Raw genomic sequence first — 22,414 nt, forward strand, 5'->3', positions numbered from 1 at the left:
CTGGGGGCTTCTCTGAGGATGTGAAGACCAGGACTTAACCAGATAAAGAGAGGGAGGGAGATATTGTAAGAGAGCTGGAATATGGGGCCTCCATGGAGCTACAGATGAGTGTGGCTGCAGGGACCAGTGAGCCAAGCCTGGGGCACACCAGGCCCCAGCAGACCTGGGAATGCCTTGACAGCTGGCTTTGGAATTTTTTGGACTTTGTTCAATAAAGTACAGTAGAATGCTTTAGAAGACATATGTGTAGAAATGACTGTAACTTTAGATATCTACCAATTTTTAGATAACTTCTAAGAATAAATAATGAAACTTTGAGCCACTGGGCCATTTTCAAGACCGTAGTAATTGAGGAAGTGAAAAAGTCAAAAGCAGGAAGTCAAGTAGAAAAGTCTGTATTTTAGCTTCTTCATCATCAGAGAGAAGAACTGGATAAGAAGTAAAGTTTATTATGTGGCAGTGCCCTGTGATGTTCTGATGCCATGCTTATAGTGATCTCTTCAGCGTAGCTTAACCATGCTGACTAGCTAGAACTGGTGAATGCTTTTTGTAACTCTGGTTTGCATGAAAAAACAATTTTCCTGCTCTTATCTCCTAGTCAGCCTGTTGTTCAGAACACATTTATCTGTAGTCTAATGGGTGTTGCTCATCAGGACTCTCCTAGCACCTACCGGGGAAGATAGGGGGAATTTGCACTTTCCATGGATAGCCAGTTGAGTATCTTGGAAGGCAGTCTGATCTAGTGGAAGAAGCCCTGTGGGCCTGACTTGAGGATACGACTCAGATAATTATCGGTAGCCAGATTCTGAGTAAGGCACTTTTCCTCTAGTACCAGAATGCAAACTGTTCCTGTGTAATGGAGTTTGTCCATCCTTCTTCCTAGTTCTCCCTTGAGGACTGACTAGGGAACCGCATTGCTAAGTCAAGATATTTATATCTCTCCATACACACACACACACACACTCATGCATATATGTGGTAGTATAATTTTGAATGGATAAATGGGAGAATGGGTAGATTTCATTCAGCTGTATTAGTAGGAAACTTGACTAACAAGGACTTACAGATAGGCATTTGTTTGTCTCATATGATAGACCGTTCATGGGTGGGATAGTGACTCAACAGTGCCATTGAGGAGACCAGGCTATCCTATCCTCAAAGTGTACTAGCTCTCCTACTCAGGCTTACTATTCCTGGTGGTGGCACCAATATCAGAAAGGATAATGCTTTCCCAGAAAACTTCAGCTTATGCCTCATTAGCTAGAACTGTGTCACATTGCTGGAAGGGAGTCTGAGGAGCCAGGTACTTTAGCTGAATACCTGACCACCCTCAAAATCTAGGTATAAGTAAGGAAGAGCTGGGATAAACATTTGATAGAGAGCTGACACTGTCACATAATTGCCCACATTATTATTATTATTATTTTTTTTAGAATTCATGTCTTCAGAATAAGGTACTGTTACCTTTGTGGTTGAATTCTCAGCTATATGTCAGTCAATCAAGTGTGAGAAAGTAGGATGACTTTGTAGTCTCTTCATCTGTTTTGTCTGCTTTCCCTTTTGCAGCCTGACCTCTCAAAGAGTGCCGTGCATCAAACACCATTCATCATTGTCTTCCATGTTTGGATGGATAGTTTCAAACTATTCCTTTGTAAGGGAATAATTTGCAAAGATAAAACCAGTGGTCTCCTGGCTTTCGTAACTGTTGAGAATGGGGTAGCCAGAATCCAAATAGCTGATCATCTCATTATAAAACGTATGTCTAGCCAGGCATGGTGGTACATTCCTGTCATCCCAGTGGCTCAGGAGGTTGAGGCAGGAGGATCATAAGTTCAAAGCCAGCCTTACAGCCAGCAAGGCTGTAAGTAACCTAATGAGACCCTGTCTCAAAATAAAAAATAAAAAGGGCTGGGGATGCGGCTCTGTGGTTAAGCATCTTTGGTTTCAATCCCCAGTATCAAAAGAGAAAAAAAAAAAAAAAAAACCAGAAAAACTGAAACGTCCAGCCCAATGTGTTTACCTCATTCCCTACATGAACTAATAAGCTGGGAAGCTGGGGATAACAAGACCTGGTTCTTCTCACAACTACCCAAGAGTTAGGGGCACGAAAGCACCTAAAATTGCAGTGGGCTGAATGCCTGAGTACCTGTAAAGATGTTTTGAGGGTTGACCACACATTTCCTGCCCTGCAGCAGCCTCATCATGTAGTTTAACTGTCACACTCTTAGCAGCTGTGTGGGAGCAGGAGAATGGTGGGGAGGAGCTGCCCCTTCACTCCTCAGCAACTTGTGCAGGACTGTGTTCAGGGCCCTGGGCACTGAGAAGGAAGCCCCTGGGTGAGTGCACACTAGGGAGGCAGCAGCCATTGTGTGTCATCCATAGGGTGAGCATGGAAGCTGCCGCTTCATCATCTTGTTTGTGAAATGCTACAAAATGCCATGCGATGTTTTAAAGTGTAAGTGACAGTCATCACCAGTATAGTCTTCAAGAGGTGTTTTCTCCAGTGTTTAGTGGAGAAAGCTCAGGACACCTTGAGCTCTTGGCATCCCTACTGTGAAACAAAGTGCTCTCTGACCAGGTTCCTTCTGGTTTGAAGGTTCTGTGAAAGTCAGGCCATGAAAGGGTGTGAATGTGTGGGAGGAAGGATGAAGGGAGATGACGCATGGGCTGAGAGTCCAGCTCTGTCTGGGTGGAGCCCCTGGAAGCCCAGTGGAGAGGTTCTGAGAGGAGACTGTCCGAACAGGCTTAGGGTTGGTCCAGTGGAGAGATCCTAAGCCTGTATGTGGGTGGGAGTTGGTGCAGGTAAAGGCAGGGGTTGAATGTGGGCAGGGCTGTCCCTGCCCCCAGTGGATGGCAGGGAGCAGGGAAGTGTGGGAGAGAGGAGAGGGAAGCGGTGGAGTCACTTGCACGTTCTATCAACTCAGCGAGTCTGTCGAGGGGAGGTGACCCAGAGGGAAGTCAGAAGGTGAATGTTAACCTGTTGAGAACCATGGACCTTTGCCATCTCCTTCCTAATTTCCTCAACTCACAGGAGGCCTTTCCTGCTATACCTTGTTAGAGAGTTGTGGGTTTTTATTTGTTCTTTCAACGATTTTACTGATTTTTGTTTTGAATTTATCCTCTGTGTTAGGTGCTGGGTATGCAGCTATTAGTGGATACCTCAGGGTTCTAGTTTCCACTAATGTGTGTCCTTGGTGGGGTTGGGGGACAGATGGGGAGCATTAACTAAACACGTGGGCTGGCCCGTCCTGGGAGGTCTCAGAACCCAGGGGCTTGTTGCCCCTCTTTTTGCTGCTTAGATGCATACCATGTCCTAACTTGGAAGATATCCCTGCTGCTCCTGACCTCTCCTTCAGTCTGGATTAAAAGTCACTTTGATTTAAAAAAAAAAAAAAACTTTTCCAGTTTAAGTCTGCCGTGTCTGCCCCACCTGCCATGGTGATTGAGGCAGTGGGGATGAAGGATCACCCTTTCCCAGTGCTCTTCCTCCTTCCCTGAATGTTGCTGCAGACCTGCAGTTCTGCTGTCTACAGAGGTGGCTAGCAGAATACCTGGCCTGACTGCGGCAGCAGGTAGGAGCAAGAGGGGAGAGGGAGACCTCACCGAGAAAGGTCAGGTGCAAACAGGAGATTCTGGGTCACTGAACTTAGACATAGCACTGGAGTCAGCACATAGGACGTGTAGACACTGTAGTCTGACACACCCTTAGAGTGATCACTTTGGTATCTGAAAATGTTAGAACAGAGGAGGTCTAAACACCAACACCTTCAAGCACAGTCTCTGCCTGCTCAGCTGTAAGACAAAGGACACATTCTTGAACACCAATTCATTTCCTTCAGAATCTTCCAAGGAAATGTTGCCATGACCTGGTTTGCGTTTTCCCTTAAAGGCCTTCTCAAGGCAGTTCCCTGAATGTTAATGTTAGGACACACATTGAAGAGAAGCCAGCATCTCCACTTTCAGTCAAATAAATCTCACTTGGTCTTCTAAAAACCAAAAAACAGACAAAAATAACAATAACAACAAAAACCTCTTAAGCTAGGAAATAGCCTCTTTTTCAAGTAATGAGTTTAAGAAACCATTTCTGCAACCTGTGATTCCTTGGTCCCAGTCCCTTTCTGCACCCCACCCTCAGTGCCTCTGGCTTCCTCAGGAAGTTCTTCCAGAATGGGCTCAGTATTGCTGCAAGATCTGGGGTTTTCTTGGTAATGGACACTTTGCCACACCAGAGCATTTGACAGTCCGTTGCCACACCAGAGCATTTGACAGCCCGTGCTGCAGAGGGGTTGTGTGTTGCCTTGTTGCCAGCCCACACAGGAAGAGAGCTGCACTTGGCTGGTTACAGAAATGAGTACAGTTGGTTGTGTTTATTTCCTGGCGTGGTTTAGCATTGTAATGCTCTGCCCATGTTGGGTTTGTGAAAGGACAGCCTTTTGGGCTGTGTTTTACCTTTTTCTGGAATGAAGGGGTAGAGCTTCCTCCGTCGCCCATGTGCCCATGACTAACCCACGCACTTACAAATGGTCCTGCCCTTCTCTAGGAGCACAGTCCTCTCTGGCCTGCAGTGTTTGTTACTGTAGAGGTAGGTAATGCCTCTAGTTCTGGCTCTGGGCAGTAGTGTCCTGACAAAGTAGACTGGGCAGGATTATAATGTTTGAACTTTTTTCCTTTTGTTTTTTGGAACCCCTTTTCCAAATGAAATAGTAAGGGGAACCCCAGCACATGAAAGAGTGAGGAGAGGAACCACTGTAGTTGGAGCTGAGGGTGGGACCCCTCCTCATTCTCTAGCAGTCTCCTGAAACCGCAAGGCTCCGAGCAAGGATCTGAATACCAGGGACTCCATGTGTTCTGTGGTGACCTGTAGTGTGATGTCTTGCTATTTTTTGTCTCCTAGATGTGATCTCTTCAGAGCAAGAGCTCTGTTGCATTGGTTGTTATACCCGGTGCTTTAATTGATACATGATAGTGGTTTGAACTACGAATTGTGACCCTGTGGTAGTTTGCAACTTCTTGCCTCTTGACTCAAGCCCATGATTCTTATGCCCCCAGTACATCCAGTTGGCTTTTCCAGGTCAGAACTGTGCCATAAGCTGTGTGATGACTCCCCTGGCTAAAGCCAAACCCCTCTAAGGGAATTTTCTTACTCATGTCACCCCCAAGGCATTTTCTCAGTGTGTTCTTGGCACCCTGCCCATGCTGACGCTGACTATGGTCAAGTTAGTATTCTGCTTACATGGTGCAAACCCAATGGAAAGTGTTCCCATTTAGGACTTTGGTTCCCAAGAGCCAGCACTCCTCAGGACTTCCTTGCTCTGCTTTCTGGACCAGTGCTCTGTGATCTTATGGAGGCCTGTCCTAAATGCCTCTGGTTGGATGCTAGTCTGATTAGAAACTAATTTTTTCTTGGATCTTAGTGGTCGGCAGTTCTGTTCTGACTTTGCTTTTGCAAGAAGAGTGACGATTGATATTGCTAATGTAGGGATGCTTTGTTAGAGGTTTAGATCATATTGGTTATTGTGAAGTAATATTAAATTCTGTTACAAAAATGCCCTGTTCTCGATGCAGTTATATCATTTGGAAAAATACAAAGTATTTGTAGTTGGAAATGTTTTTGGCAAAACTTTTTTTTAAGTAGTATTTTATAATGGGGAATTTTAAACAAGAGAATAACATTACCTCCATGTTTATGATATAGTTTCAACAGTTATTTCATGAACTTTCTTATTTCATCAATACCCCTACTCACTTAATTTTGTTATTTTGAAGCAAACAACATGTTATTTGATGCAAATATTATTATCTAACAGAATACTGTTATTTTGAAGTAAATCCTAGACATCCTGTCATTTCATCCTTTGACATTTCCAAAGCATACCTTCTTTTTAAAAGTCAATTTGTTTTAATGTTGCCTTATTTATTTATTTGTTTGTTTATTTTTGTGGTTCTGGAGATTGAACCCAGGGTCTTATGCATGCAAGGCAGGCACTCTACCAACTAAGCTATATCCCCTACCCCCAAAAGCAAATATTTTAAAGATATATTTTGAAACTTGATTGTACTTTAGCATTAGTGCATTTGCCTGCGAATTTCCTGAACTACTATCCTGTGAAGTTCAAACTTATTTTTCCAGTGTCACTATTTGTAAACATTAGCAAGTATGTTAATATTTGTATTCTTCCCACTTTCTTAGAGGAAAGGAAGTGGAGTATAATCTAATCCATGCTTTGCTTTTTTTCACATAGCAATTTATCCTGGGAATTGTTCCTTATCAGTACAGATGAGTGGACCTTGGTCATATTTTTATGTCAGGGTTACTTATCTACACAACTAGAGGAAAATCCTATTCTTTCCTCTCTCTGGACCAACTCTATTAATATTTGGTGATTTAGCTGGGTGTGGTGGTGCATGCCTGCAATCCTAGTGCCTTGAGAAGCTGAGGCAGGAGGATTGCAAGTTCAAAACCAACCTCAGCAACTTATCAAGGCCCTAAGCAATTTAGCAGGACCCCGTATCAAAATAAAAAAAATAAAAAGGGCTGGGGATGATTTGAAGCATATTACAAACCCCCACTCCTTTTTTAAACATGGGTTGTGGGCTGGAGTTGTGGCTCATAGTGCTCTCACGTAGCATGCGTTGAGTCCCTGGGTTTGATCCTCAGCACCACATAAATAAAAATAAAGGTATTGTGTCCACCTACAACTAAATAAATATATATATATAAAACATGGGTTGGCTTTGAATGAAATGGTTTCAGAACACCAAATACATCCACAGAGTATGTTCCTATATAGTATACATTAAAATATGGCATTATATATGTAGTTGAAATTTATATGTAGTATATCAAGTTAGTGTTTCATGCAGGATGTTAGGTTTCTTTAAGTAACTGACATTTGTTTGCCTTTCTTTCAGATTTAATCTACCCACACCCAAATGCTTCTGCAGAAAAAGCCAGAAATGTCCTAGCTGTGGAAATGATGCCTGGAGAGCTGGTGGGAGAACAAGCTGCAAGTCAGCCGGCCCCGGGGCATCCAAATTCCATCAATTTTTACTCTTTGAAACAGTGGGGCAATGAGCTCAAGTGAGTCCTCTGGAAGTAGCATATGAAATTGAAAATGGATTATTTCTGAAAATTTTTTATAGCATATGTTATATGTTTGTATATGAAATTATAAAACCACCTTACATTGATGAAAGTTCTGTGTCTTTTTCAATGTACTTTCCATAGGTCATTTTTTTTTAGCTTGTAAATAGCCTGCCTATTCTTATCTCATACTGTGCCAAACATTGTCACATTTATGTTTTAATGTAATTGCTTGACTCTTTGAGGTAAGTCATATGCTTGACATTTTACAGAGTCTGAAACTTTCTGAAAAAGTGTGTCTCTAAGGTCACAAGGCTCCCAGGCTGCCAAGCAGAGCTCCTTGCCCCTAGGGCCTTACCCTATCCCCAAACACCAGGGCTGGTTTAGGGCCTGTGCTTTGCTTTTCCATTCTCTGCTTGTGCATGGTGTAAGAATGGAGATGATTTTTTTTAATGTTTGTCTTAAAGAAAGCTTTATTGAGATATAATTCACACACCATGTAATTCACCCATTTAAAATATACAGTGTAGTGGTTTTTAGTATATCTAGAGAGTTGTGGGACCATCGCCGCAGTCGATTTTAGAACGTTTCCATCTATTCGTTAGTAATCCCTTCCTATTTCCCTCACCCCCTCCTCTTTCTCACCATCATCCATAGGCAACCACTAATCTTTCTGTCTCTATGGGTTTGTTTATTCTGGACATTACTTTTAATTGGCATCATACTCTATGAGTTCTTTTGTGTCTGGCTTTCTTCACTTGGTATAATGCTTTCAAGGTTTATCCATGTTTTAGCATATATTAATACTTCATTTCCTTTTATGGCCAAATTATATTTCCTTCTGTGGTTATACCATATTTTGCTTATTGATTCATCAGTTGAACATTTGAGTTGTTTCCACTCTTTGACTATCCTTTAATAATCCTGCTATGAATATGTACATGTTTTTGTGTGAACACGTTTTCATTTCTCTTGGGCGTAAACCTAGGGAGTGGAATTGCTGGGTCTTATGGTCACTGTATGTATAACCCTTTTGTATGTGTGTGGTACTGAGGACTAAACCCAAAGGTGTTATACCACCAAGTTACATTCCCAGCCCATTTTATTTTTTATTTTGAGACAAAGGTCTAACTAAGTGGCTGAGGCTGATCTTGAACCTGAAATCCTCCTGCCTCAGCCTCCCACGTTGCTGAGATTGCAGGCATGCACGATTGTGCCCAGCTTATGCATAACATTTTGAGAAACTGCCAGATTGTTTCCCAATTGACTGACATTCCCATCAACAGCATACGCAGTTTCTCCACATCCTCACAAACACTTCTTTTTGATTCTAACCATCCTACTAGTGTGATGTGATTGGTGCCTCATTGCGGTTTTGATTTGCATTTTCCTAGTAAGTAATGATGTGAAGCATCTTTTTTTGTTGTTGTTTTGCAGTACTGGGGATTGAACCTAGGGGCATTCTGCCACTGAGCTGCATCTTCAGCCTCTTTTTTATTTTATTTGTAATTTTTTTTTTTATTTTGAGACGAGGTCTCACTAAGTTTTAGAGACTTGCCTTGAACTTGGAATCTTCCTCCCTTAGCCTCCCAAGTTGCTGGCACAACAGGCATATACCACTGTGCCCAGCAATGTTGAACATCTTTTCATGTGCTGATAAGGTGTTTATACATCTGCTCTGGAGCAATATCTACTCAGACCCTTGGCCTATTTTTAATCGCCTCATTTTTATTATTGAATTGTATGTTTTCTTTGAATTGAGTCGTTTTTACTTCTTTTTTCAATAATCCATTTGATAGCCACAGAACCTTAGGAGTCCTGGATTAGGTTACAAAATGAGGATTAAGAGAAAGGTTGTAGTGATGATGCTTTATGGGAGACCTGGAAACTTCTTGTTCTGCTGCAGGACCCAGGGTACAGCCAGTCAGCCAGCGGAGCTCCACAGCCCTCACTGGGTGTTCAGCATGAGGGTAGGGTGACCTTAGCCTCTTTTAATTGCTTTCTCTTTTGTACCTTTGTGGTTGAATTCGGCATGAAAAAGAAGTTAATATTCTGTGTGTTTTTAGTTCTTCAGAGATAGGTGTATATTGGAACTGAGTAGGAAGTAGCAAGGGTCCCCAGACCTCAGAAGACCAGTATTTGAGAGGGAGATCTCTGCAGTGGGACCTGATCTCTCCTGCCTTCTTGGGTAACAGTCCTGCCTTTCTGTTTCCACTCTGTGCCATTCCATATACATTCTGCCATTCTGTCCTCCTTAGATAGCCCTGATTGCATGTCACCGTGCTTCAGAAGAGTCACTGGTAGCTTTCAGCCTGCAGGGTGAGCCCCAGTCTCCCTGGTCTAACACTTGAGGTTCCCAACAGGATCACTGTAGTCTGTTCCTTGGGCATCTATTTCTCCAAATTCTCACTCCCTGAGTCCTGGCCACTTGCTGCCTTCCTTTTCACCCTGAACTTAGCTTCCTATATGCCCATCTGCCTGGTGTGTATTTCTCTTGCGATGGAGTCCCACTTATCTCCATATACCTGGGAAGCAGGGAGAGGTGAGGTGAGGCTTCTTCTCCAGAGCACCTGCACTAAAGCAGCACTTGTCTTCCTGTTTCAAGCTTCTGGTAAAGAAGGGAGTTTATACTTCAAAAAATGTCCGAAAACTATGGAGAGCCTCCCCCTTCATTTTATTGGTTGAAAAGCTGAGTCTTAGGTAAAATGACTTGCTCAAGGTCATAGAGTAAGTGTGTGTTAGAATTAAAAGGTATACCCAGGCCCCTTCACTGGGGACCCAGTGCTCCTTCTACCTTTCACTGTAAGACTGCATTTAGAGATCTGCTGATCTGCCAAGTTGTCATACCTGTGTAGCCTTGTCTGACCTCAGAGTTAGATAGTAGAATGAGATGGAGAAAGACCTGCAGTCCTGGGTGCTTTCTGTGTCCTTCAGCTTAAGCCTTTTATTGAGTTCCTTTGCCTAGGAAAAGAAGCACGTATCACTTTCACATGGGACAGTTGACAGAATATCTTCAGAATTAAACATCACTCACATTGTCATCTCTCCATTGTGCAGTGTGGCATAGTGATGAGCCAGACTCCTTGAGTTCAGTTCCCAGCTGTGCCACCTAGGAGCTGGATGTCTTGGCAAGTTACTTAACATTTTGCACCTCCATTTCTCATTTGTAAGATGGGAATAGCAGTCATCTACTTTATGAGATAGATTTGATGATGATGTGTTAACATATGTGAACTGCTTAGAACGATGCCTGGCACATAGTAGATGAAAAAAAGAGTGACTGCCAGGGAGACCCAGCTCATAGAGCTTTGTGGGACCCCTTTATGCATAAGCCTGATGCTCATCAGTTGCCAGAGAGATCTTAGATGTTTATGGGTGCTTTCCCTCCCTTTTCTTTTGTCTTGTTACTTGTTTAAATGTTTTGGGGCCGGGGGTCATAGCTCAGTGGTAAAGCACTTTCGTAGCATGTGCAAGGCCCCAGATTCATAGCACCACAAACATTTTTTAAAATAATATTGCTAATTAAAATGTTTTCAGTGCATAAAGAGACTTCCCCCCCTGTGGTGCTGGAGAATGAACCCAGGGCCTTATCCATGCTAGACAAGTGCTCTGCCATTGAGCTAATAAAATGAAACCATTTTATTATTTCTAGTCATTAAAGTTTTAATAATAAATGATTCTATCCCTATATTCGAAACAAGTGGCTCAAAAGTTACATTTGTTTTCATGGATTCATAAGGGGACCAGAATTGAGCTTAGTTGGGGCTTAAAGGATAATTAAATGCTTGTCTGTGTTTTCAATCTGCTTATCAGTAGAGTTGAAGCTATAATGAAACTTTGCTGATGAAATGATATTTTAAATTCCCACTGTAGAGCCAGGGTCCACAACTGCACAGGACTAATGGCCCCATGCTCTGTTCCCATAACTGAGCTATAGACTTGCCCAAAGTCAGCTGGGTTTGTTCCTAACTAGTTAATGCCTATTGTACTTGTTATTATAATTATGTCATTTAATGAATTAGTTAGTAAACCCCAAAAATAGCAAAAGGAATTGTTTCAATGAAAAATAAATTGTATGCTGGGTATTGTGGCACATGCTTATAATCCTAGCGACTCAGGAGGCTAAGGCAGGAGGATCATAAGTTCAAGGCCAGCCTGAGCACTTTAGCAAGACCTTCAGCAACTTAGTGAGATCCTGTCTTATAATAAAAAGTAAAAAGGACTACGGCTGTAGCTCAGTGGTAGAGCGCCCCTGGGTTCAGTCCCCACTACCAAAAAAAAAGTCGTACGCTTAGGGAATATTTGATAGAGGTGAGTCATTAAAAAATTGCTATGAAGATATGGGTGACACAGTTGTGAAAAAACAGAAAAAAAAATGGTTAGCCTATAAGATTCTGTGCTTAGATTGTTTCATAATCATAAGTCTTTGTTCCACTTTGTGTGTATGTATTTATATTTAGTTGTGTATGTATATATGTATATATATATATATATATATATATATTTAGTTGTAGATGGACTCAATACCTTTATTTTATTTTATTTTTTAGTGTGATGCTGAGGATCGAACCCAGTGCCTCACCCATGCTAGGCAAGCACTCTACCACTGAGCCACAACCCCCACCCCTTTGTTCCACATTTTTAAAAAGCATAAAACAGGAACCTGACACAATGGTGCATACCTGTAATAATCCCAGCTCCTCAGAAGGCAGGAGGAGCTTAAGTTTGAGGCAAGGGCTGGGGATGTGACCCAGTGGTTAAGTGCCCTTGGGTTTCCCCTATACCAAAATAAAATAAAATAAAAAATGAAAAGGGCTGGGGATATGACCCAGTGGTAGAGCACCTGGGTTCAGCCCCTAGTACCACTAAATAAATAGGTAGGTAGGTAGATAGGTCAGCAGATCAGTCAGTTGGTTGGTTGGTCAATAAAAGCAAGGGGAAACAGAATTGGAAAGGTCCCGTGATGTCTTATGGTGTGATTTATCCAAGCAAGATAAATCAGTAGCTCCAGACGTAAAGAAGCAGCCCAGCTGGCTCGCATTAGTAAACTGGCAGATAAGTATACATTTACTCACATGCACTTGTTTTTTGATACATTTACTTTATTTCCTTTAATAACTTTTTCATGTGACCTACCAACTGTCCAGATCATATCAAATAAAATAACTAGATCTCTTGTGGAATTCTGACTGGTCCGGGTTCTGAGCGTACATTCTCAGGAGTGGAGTGTGTGAACAGGAGTGAGAAAGTGTGCTGGGAATCCTGTGGCAGTTGAGCTTGTTGGGTGTGTGTATGAGGTGTGCTTAAGCTGCCCCGGCATGACAGCAGCAAGCAGTACCCTGTGGCTCTGTGGGCCTGGGCTGCACATCTGTCTCTGGGTGCCAGGCTGTGCCTGATGCATGACTGGTGACTCCCAGGGTCTAGCTCTGACTCCAGGAGTGGGGTCAATCATAGCTAGTGGTGTTGAATTAGGTTTTGGAATCCTAGTCCTTCTCTTAGCTGTGTGATGTTGAGTTATTTAACTTCTGAGCTTTATTTTTTCCATTGGTAAATGGTGTGTGTAAGAAGGAAATGCTTCACACAGTGTCTGGCTCTTTGTAAGTGCTTGACAAAAGGTGGCTACAGGATTCAGTTCTGTAGGCATTGCTGCCCCTGCCATTACTCCAATTCCCCAGAGCTGGTAAGTGGAGTGGGCCTCCCTTCTTTGTTGTGTCAGGTGGAGAGGGGGCCTTTTCCAGGTGGTGTGAAGCATTGCTGACTGGGAAGGCGTGCTCACCCTCAGGCTTGCCTCAGGGGGGTTCTTCTGCTGGCTCTACAGTTTTCTGTAGTCTGACCCTTTGTTTCTGCTTCTCTCTTGGCCCCTCGGGCATAGTATAAAAAATTGTGTTGCATGACTGCTGTTCTCAGGAATCTGTTAGAGTTTTGCTGTCGAGAACTGTTTCTGGTGATTCATTTCTTTAGCCCTCGTGCATAGCAGCTCAAAGCAGGTACCCAGATGTATCATGAATTTGAGGAAGTTGTTCATGTCGTAATGGTAAAGCTGTATTTATTTGTATTTTCCTTGTTGTAAGGCATAGCTCTATCTTTGCCAAGAAGGAAGGGGAATGTAGTCACCATGCAGCCACCTCACACAGACGTTTTCAAAGCCAGGCCTTTTAGAGAGGGAAGCATGAAGGAAGGTGACTAGCTTCTGGGGCTGTGGCATTTCAATGACTGCAGGAAGTTGGCAGGACTGTGCAAGTATTGCTGGCATCAGTGCCCAGTCTTCCTGACAGCTCCCTGGGGAGCATGAGGTTGTGCTTAGCAGTCCTCTTGATCTCAACTCTATCCACACACTTACAGGGACCTTCTCATTAGAAGGGCCACAGTTGCATGACACTGATCCATGGATTCTACTACAGTCATTAAAAAGCGATGACTTCTGCGTAGAGACTCAGACACCTTAACTATGGCTGGGATGTGTAGTCATCAGACTGAGCATAGGAACCTGAGCTCAGAGAACCTCAGTGCCTTGTCTGGGCCACCAAGGGAGCAAATGGCCCAGACCATCTGTTACATTTCCTGTTGGGTTCTAATAAGGGGTCTGTTTACATTCTGCCAGTCCTGGGTCCACCTATTGCAGGGGCTCTATTTTCAGTGGCCTGAATCAATTAATTTATCATCTCAGCCTTCTAGAAGCTTCTCATTGCTTTAGGCTGGAGGCTGTGCTTCTGAACATGCTGCTGAATGTGGCCTTCAGAGTCCGGGGGGTCTGACACCTGTCCTCTCTGTTGCAGGTTCACTTGGTTTCTTTCAGTTCTCTAATTGCACCATCTCCCCTCCAGGACTCTGCCTCTGGCAGTCCCTTTGTGGGGAGGGCTCTTTTGCCTCTTGGTTCTTCCAGTTCACCCTTCAGGGGAACTTCACAGCAGTGCTTCTCTCCTTCTTGGTCCTTGTCACCATTTTTAGTTATCTGGGGTCTGCCTCCCTTGCAAGGCTGGGATCTCCACTGTGGCAAGGGCCCTGTCTTTCCCTGGGGTTTCTCCAGCATTTCACACAGTGCCTGGCACACGATGGGTTCCAGAACCCGAGCAAGGGTGATGAAAGAAGGACTCAGCACTCTTACTGGGCCGAACTGCTCTGCTTCTCTTGCCACTTAAGACTTGTCTGTCTCCTACCCTGTGCACATGTGGGTTGCACTGTTCACTCCTACCTGTCTTGGCCTTGCTCCCTCCCTTGTTAGGACTTCAGGGCTTTGCATCAAGGTCCTTACTGTTTGGCCTCCTGGGAATGGTATTTACTTCTAATAGCATTGGTCACATTTTTGTCAGGAAACCCATAGCAAGTATAATATGTATACTATTGGTGTGTACGTATAACTGAAAATTGTCACTGCTGCATTTAGAAGAGTTAAGTACTATTTTCTCTGCAGTCTCTAAAAACATGCTCTTTAGCTGGGTGTGGTGGTACGTACCTATAATCCCAGTGACTGGGAGGCTGAGGCAGGAGAATCGTAAGTTCAAGGTGATCCTCAGCAACATAGCAAGTCCCTAAGCAATTTAGCATGATCCTGTGTCAAATTTTTAAAAAGGGCTGAGAGTACAAGTCAATGCTAAAGTACCCCTGGTTCAATTCCCAGTACCCCAAAACAAACAAACAAACAAACAAACAAAAAAAAAACCACTCTTCATGACCCTGAAAATTGATTTCATGGCTTCTCCCTTTAATGTCTTGGCCTCCTCGTGGCTTACCATCCACAGTTTGGGACACATTGCTCTGAAGGACTGCCCTACCCTGGGAGTGTAACCTGGTGTTCCTTCCCAGTCACCTTTCCCCAGTCCTCTTCCCCTACACTGTGTGGCTGCTGGGAGGACATTCCCTTGGGTGAGAGGCAGTCCCTCCCTGCCTGTGAGGTGTGTGTGGTCCTTCCTGAAGAGAAGCAGGCAGGCATGTGAGTCTCTATCACCAGGTGCTGCAGGGTGCAGATGAAGGCTAAACCTAGCATGCTTTTGCTGCCCTGGGAGCCCTGGGGAGGAAGTGGCTTATTCTTTAGGGACATTGGTTGAGGGAGGTTGGTGAGGGAAGGTTTTGCTGTGAAGATGAGTTTGGACATAAGACTTGAGGGATGGGGAGGATCTGCCAAAGGGAAAGGCCAGTGCAGAGCTAAGCACATCAGCACAGGGTGTGTTGCATGCATGGCGTAAGCTGTCATGCCAGGGGCTTAAGGCACTGATGGCAGCAGTGAAAATAGAAGAGGAGTTAGAAGCCAGGGAGGTCCTGGGTGGAGGTGGGAATGTTTCTTTGACCATGGCCTGTAGTCAGAGGGAAGAAACTGAATGGTGGCCCAGGGCAACCTGCTTCCTTCCTGCCCTTCAGTGTCCAAGAAAATCCAAGCTCTGCCCCAGAGTCTCATCCCACCACTGGAGAGGTGGAGGTGCTGCTTGAAACGTGGTTCATGGAACTGTTAGCTCTGGAGAGATTTGATGAACCATTTCCCAACACTTTTATCAACTTTTAAATTCCAGCTGATTACCAGAATTGAATATATTATTACTGTTTTAGTTGGACTCTTTATGTAGAAAATCAGTGTGAAATCTGGGAACCTGGAAAGGCTTTCTTAGTGGTGGTACAGATTGCTGATGTTGGTTTAGGAGAGCTCAGGCTGGAGACTGCAGCCCTCAAGGTAACTGTTTTGTTCCTAGCGCTGACTTTCAACTGCAGATCAGAGCAACTGAGTGTCTTTTGGGCAATACAGCAGGCCCTAGCATGAAGCCTGGAGGGTCATTCAAGTCCTTTTCAAAGACTCCTCAAACCAGAGTTGGGTATTTGGGAGCAGGCACAGTTGAAAAATAACAGAAACCCAAAGAACATCATGTAAGTGAGCTGTGGACACTACCATACAGAGCACAGGCTGCATGCATGGTCACTTCACGGTCTCTGCGGAGCAGCGTGGGTGGGGCGAATGTGTTTGAGAAATGTGTACTGTAATGACCCCCTTGTTGCATAATCACAGAATTGGGTTTCACGATGGAAGTGCTCACCCGGGGATTGGTTAATTGTGTTTAAGCTTAGAGAGACTTTCACTTTGAGCCTGATCTCATGTCTTCATTACCCAAGGCTTGGCAGGTGGCACTGTACCCCCAAGGCTGTCCCTCAGCTGCAGGTGAGAGTGTGGCTTTGTGCAAGAGGGCCTTGCGACAGACTGGAAACTGTGAAACCCCATAAGGGGAAGGAGGGTGCAGAACCGTTGAAATCGCCGTTCTTCCTGCCCAGGCCTGTGGGTGTCTCCACTGCTCTCATTTCTCCTTCCTGCATTCACCCTTTAAGAACCCAGTGAGCAGAGGAGGACACAGTTTGAAGCCTGGACAAATGGCAAGGAAGATTTAACTTCTAAAGTTGGTGGTGAATGGTAACATGCCACTAGAGGGAAGACCATGGTGAGACGCTGCCATAGGCAGGGCCACTGAATCTTTGTGGTGTGGCAGGACTGGGGCAGCCAGTGCTAGGCAAAGTGATGAATCAGTTGTGTCAAAAAATGAGCAGTAGTAGATCAAGCCTTTGTGAGAGTTTCTCTTTTCTTCCAGAGAACCTATTTTAAAATATTTTTCTTCACAGTACTGTGTTTGTAAAATTAGTTTACAACAATATCTTGCTCTCTGGGTTATTGTAGGGAATTGACTAGAACCACTCTGTGTGGTTTAATTGGATAACTGAAATCACAACCTGCCTTGAGGTTCCAAATCCCAGTGAGGAAGCTGGATGCAGCATAGCAAAGAAGTTTCCCTGCTCAGGTCCCCTCCCTGGGAGCCAAGCCTCCTTAGTCCTGCGTCCAGGAATTGGTCTATCTTAAACAGGCACTGAGTGCTTATCTCTGTCTTTCCAACAGGTTTAGTTGTATTTTTCAATGTAGCAACTGCCCCGTCAGACATTAGACCTCATAGTGTAGCAAAGGGCTTTAGAGTCAAAGAGTAGGCTCAGCTTGATCATGCCACAGGCCAGTGGTGTGGTTTAGCCACACTACTTCTGCACGTTCATTGAGATAGTGATGCTTGTCCCATGTTCCAGTAATTTGGGTTAGGTAAGGTAATTCATGTGAACATGCCCTTCTCCCAGCCCTTCCAACTGCTCAAGTGATTTTTAGTTGAAAAGTTGAATTAATTTGAGATGTCTCTTTATAGGAAACACATACATTTTGGCCATTTAGCAATTAAAATTTGACAGTTCCTTTCTTTCTCTTGCAAATTAAATTTATGTTTTAAAAACATTTTGGATTATTGGTTTAGGGCAATTGATTATGATGTGCCATCATCCAGTTTTCTTTATGATTCCTGTGCTTTAAGTTTATTAAACTTCTTGGATCTGTGGGTATATAGTTTTCATCAAATTTGGAAACATTTTAGTCATTATTTCTTCACATACTTTTTTTCTGTTTCCCCTCCTACTCTCCCTCAGGGACACCAATGACATGTATATAGGCTGCTTGATGTTGTTCCATGGATCACTAATCTGTCCATCTGTCTGTCTTTTCTCTCTGTTTCATTTGGGGTAGTTCGTATTGCAGAATCATCAATTCTACTTATCTTTCCTTCTTCAGTATCTAGTCTGCTGTCAATCCCACCCAGTGTTATTTCAACACAGATATTGAGGTTTTATCCCTAAAAATATGATTTGGATCTTTTAAACATCTTCCAGGTACAAAACATGTTCAGTCTTTCTTCCAGTTTCTTGAACATGAGAAATCATTGTAATGTTTAAAGTCCTTGTCTCCTGATCTTATCATTTATCACTTCTGGATCTGTTTCTGTTGATTGAGTGTTCTTGTTCTGAGTGGTGTTTTTCTACTTTTTAAATTGAATACCAGATAGTATGAATTCACCTTTTTAAAAAAATATTTTTAGTTATAGATGGATACAATACCTTTATTTATTTATTTTTATGTGGTGCTGAGGATCAAACCCAGTGCCTCATGTGTGCTAGGCTAGTGCTTCACCACTGAGCCACAACCCCAGTCCAAATTTTACCTTTTTGTGTGCTAGATTTTGTTTTGTTTTGTTTTCCTATAAATATGCTTGAGCTTTGTTCTTGGATATAATGAAATTATTCAGAAACACTTTGATCCTCTTGAAATTTGCTTTTAAACTTTGTTGGTAGAATGAGCACATTCATTAGTCTGATATATTGGTAACTCTTCTGAGCACCCTATCTGTGAATGTGAGGTTTTCCACTCTAACTGGTGGAATGAGGCACCTCTCCTGGCCTTGTGTGAGCCTCAGGGATTGTTCCCCTTGCTCCTCTCAGGTGGTTATTTCCCAGTCCTCTTAATAACTCTCTTATACACAAACCCTGATCCGTACTCAGCTGAAGGCACAGGGACCATCCAGGATCTCTGCAGCTTTTCCTTGAGCAGCTCACCCATCTCGAGTTCTCTGGTCCCTCCACCCTGGGCCTCTTGCTTTGTTTTTTCAACTCAGGGAGCTTCAGGGCTCCTCCAGGGCCTCCCTATATACTCCATGGCCTGGAAACCCTCTCTAGGCAGTAATCCAGGGCAGTGGTGGGGCCCACCTCAATTATTTTCCCTCTCTCAGGGATCATTGTCCTGAGATGCATGATGGCCAATGCCTGGAAACCATTTTTCCCATGTTTTGTTCAGTTTTTTAGTTTTTCAGGGGAATGAGTAAATCCAGGCCCTGTTATTCCATCTTCACTAGAAGCAGAAATTCAAACCTAGTTTTTAAAGCTTCTAATGAAATATTCTTAGCACATAGGCAACTATATAGCATATTGACTACTTGAGTAGTCATTACCGAGCTTCATAACTTTCTCTTATTTGTGCTGCATTTTGAGAAACAAAAATGTTGTAAATGCAGTTAAAATTCTCTCTTCATGATCCTATTCTTGCCTTGCTCTCTGCACAGTTAACTGTGTTCTATAATTGATGGTTGTCATTCTTATGTGGGTTTTTAAAATAGTTTTACTATATGTACGTGTCCTAAATAATCTGTTAATAATATTATCATGAGCATTTAAAATAATTTCATGCACTACCTATTCTTCAGTTTCATTTCCTTTTTCATCAGCATTAAAGAAACAGTTCTCCCCATGATACATGTAGCTCTAACTGCAATATACATGTTCCACAAGGATAATACTCTTGCAATTTTGTTCACTGTGGTATCCCAAGCACCCAGATAGTGCCTAGTACATAGTAGGCATTCAGTAAATATTAAAATGAATGAATTCATTTTAAGTGCTATTATAGCACTTGATTATATGAATTTGCTACAGTTTATCGATGGATGTTTAGGTCATTTTACTTTTTTTTTTTTAAATACTAGCAGTGCTGCAGTGAATGTTCTTGTGTCTTCTTATGAACACATATAAGAGTTCAGAAAATGCTAGGATCTTGGAGAGGTACTTCTTCCATTTAATGGTGTATTGTTGAATTACACTACATGATAAAAGTACTGGTTTATGTTCCCACCAGCAATGTATAAAATTTTCCATTTCTCCATAACCTAACCACCAGGTGTTTTCTGATCTTTTAATTTTAATTTTTGTGAACTCTGTATACTTGTTTTACTTTTCCATGTTTTTAAATAACACGATCCTTTTTTTTTCCCAATAGAAATTCAATGTCATCTTTCCGTCCTGGGCGAGGGCATAGTGATAGTCGGAAGACTGTGTTTTATACCAATGAAGAGTGGGAACTTTTAGACCCACCTTCTAAGGACCTGGAGGAATCCATGGTACAAGAAGAAAGAAAGAAGCAGATGCCTGAGGGAAACAAAGGTACAACATGTTCCTGTGCTCTGTCTCTTTCTCTGCCGCCTTCTGTTAACCCTGTGACATGGGAGCTACTTTATTGGTAGCTATTTCTAGAAGTGTAGGACCCAACAGGGGCTCCCTGTGGGACATAAAGCATAAAGACTTGAAAAATGAAATGCTGTAAGAATAAATGACTAGTCCAATGGCTGTTAACCTTTTCCAGGAAATAGAAGATCTGGAAATCATGCTGTTCTATATGGAAATATTAATTTAAAAAGGTTTATTTACAGAAGTTGGAGTTGTATTCAGATGAAGAGATTATAGTGTCATGAATTCTGGTATACACATTGTGTTAGTCATCTTTTCATTACTGTATCAAATACCTGAGGTAATCAACTTAAGGAGAGAAAAGGGTTATTTTGACTCTTGGCTTGGCGGGTTTTAGTCACTTGCTCATTGCTTTGGGCCTGTGGCAGCACAGCATGGCAAAAGTGTGTGGCAGAGTAAAGCTGTTCACTTCCTGTCCAGGGAGAAAAAGTGTTAGAGGAGAAAGGGGCTAAGATCCCTGGAGTGGTCATATTCCAGTGACCAAAAGACCTGGCACCAGGCCCCACCTCTTAAAGTTGTCACCACCTTGCAGTAATACCAAGCTGGGGACCAAGACTTAGCCTTTGGGGATATTCAAGACATAAGCTATAGCACCCATCACCAGCTTTCTTAGTTTTGAACTTATAGTCTCTCTTATTCTGTCTTTGTCTCCTCTCAGCTTCTACCCTTTCTTGCACACACCACCAGGTTGTATTATTTTAAATTCTGGACATTTGTAAATACTTAATAGGAATCTCTAAGAGATAACTCTTTTTTAAAAAATTTACAACTATAGCTTCAATTATTACATCTGAAAGCAGTTATAGTAAATCCTTTATAGTGTCTAAGTCCCCAGTTGTTTCATAAGTATTCAGTTTGTTCAAATGAAGATCCAACCAAGGCTCACACTGGGGGTTTCTCAGCCATGTCCCGTATGGATGAGAAAAGGGTTAACTGCTAGAGGACGATGTTGGCTATAAATCAATCAATTACCCATAAACCTATCTAATCAACAAATCCTCAAGAGCCAATACTCTTAAAATGAGAGGGGGCTTGATGGATCTGGCCATACCAGATCTGGCCTCTAACAACATGGAGTAGCCCAACTCTCTTTTATTATAGTCACACAGGTACAGGGGCCTGGAATGAGAGGGGCTTCTTCTGTGATAAACAGAATGGGGTGGAGTTACAGAAGCCAATTTGGTTAGGGAAACTATCAGAACCAGAGAACCACTCCCCACATAGCACCTCGTACTCCTCGGGGATCTGGGCAGTCCTTCCTGGTAGCCGGTTCCTGGAAGTCAGGCCTCTGTGTTCCATGGCTCAACCTTGTCTGATTCTGCTAGATAAGGATGGCTCCCCACATCACACGTTGTATTTAGTGACAAGTCTTCTTAAGTCTCTTTTATCCAAACTGCTTCCTTTCCCCTTCCCTGCCCCCTGCCTTATGTGTAGAGGAAATCAGATCCTCAAGCTAAGACTTTCCCACGTCTGGATTTTGCTAACTGTATATTTTGGGGTGGGAATGGTGATCATTTAACATATTCCTCCATTCCTTGCATTTCCTCCATGCTGCTAGTCATAGCTAGAAGCCTGCTCAGATTCAGGGTTAACTTTTAATTTGAACAGGACTACATTTTCTTGGAGACAGGGTGCTGTTTATTTGCTGTTGCATTACCTCTGGAGCCACACCATGTCTGGTCTTTTCTCTGATAATATTTCAGTTGATCAGGGTTTAGGGGTATCAGTCTGGTCCTTTCATAATATTCTCCATGAGCCTTTTGCTTAATGATTGTAGTAGCCATTCATAATCTAGATTCACTGATTCATTAAGGCAATATTAGTATTTTAAACAAAATTACAATAAATAATTTTGAAATTTTGCCTTATGCTTGATTCAGAATGGACCAGCAAGAACAGGAGGCATAATTTTGGGAAATCTTTATAGGAAGAGCAAGAATTTACTAAAGATAACCATTTTTTTTGTCTCCTGGGAAAGGCCATCCATAATTCACTTTGAGAGGGGGCTTACCTCATGTTCCATAGAACCATGTTGTGAAACCCACTGCCCATGTGTCATGGTGTACTCGGTAGCTGGTGGAACATGAGCTGCCCAGTGCATGACCGTCAATGGGAGTACCCAGGACAGTCTCACTGTGACCTGGGAATGCTTCCTGGAAGAATGGTTTGGACTGGATCTTTTGATCATTGAAAATGAGCACTCTTCCTCTGACTTCTAGCAGAAACTGAGAATGAAACGGAAGGCATGAATGTGAGCAAGATTGGGAAGGGACAATCAGTGTGACTAGTGCCTTGGAAGGGTTGAGAATCTCTCAGCACTGTTGGAGAGTGTTTTGCTAACTGGCAACAGCTGTTTCAGCTTCTGCCCAGCCCTGCTTTCCTGTGAGGGAGAGCTCTGTGAAAGACACTGATGTCTTTGGACTTTGATCTTCCTTGATTTGTGAGCATTTCCTGTATCAGCTGTAATAATCAGTTCAC

General features: G+C 42.9%; 1 protein-coding gene across 1 annotated transcript in view; it reads left to right on the top strand.

The window, feature by feature from the left end:
• The window catches only part of TBC1D2B (TBC1 domain family member 2B), an 85,455-nt gene that overhangs the window by 21,383 nt on the left and 41,658 nt on the right, over positions 1–22,414 (top strand). The window contains 2 exon segments of the mRNA XM_079129372.1: positions 6,913–7,081; positions 19,689–19,852. Of these exon segments, the coding sequence (XP_078985498.1) occupies positions 6,913–7,081; positions 19,689–19,852 (333 nt within the window).

The sequence above is a fragment of the Sciurus vulgaris genome (genome assembly GCF_902686455.1).
Source record: "Sciurus vulgaris genome assembly, chromosome: 2".
Lineage (NCBI taxonomy): Eukaryota > Metazoa > Chordata > Mammalia > Rodentia > Sciuridae > Sciurus > Sciurus vulgaris.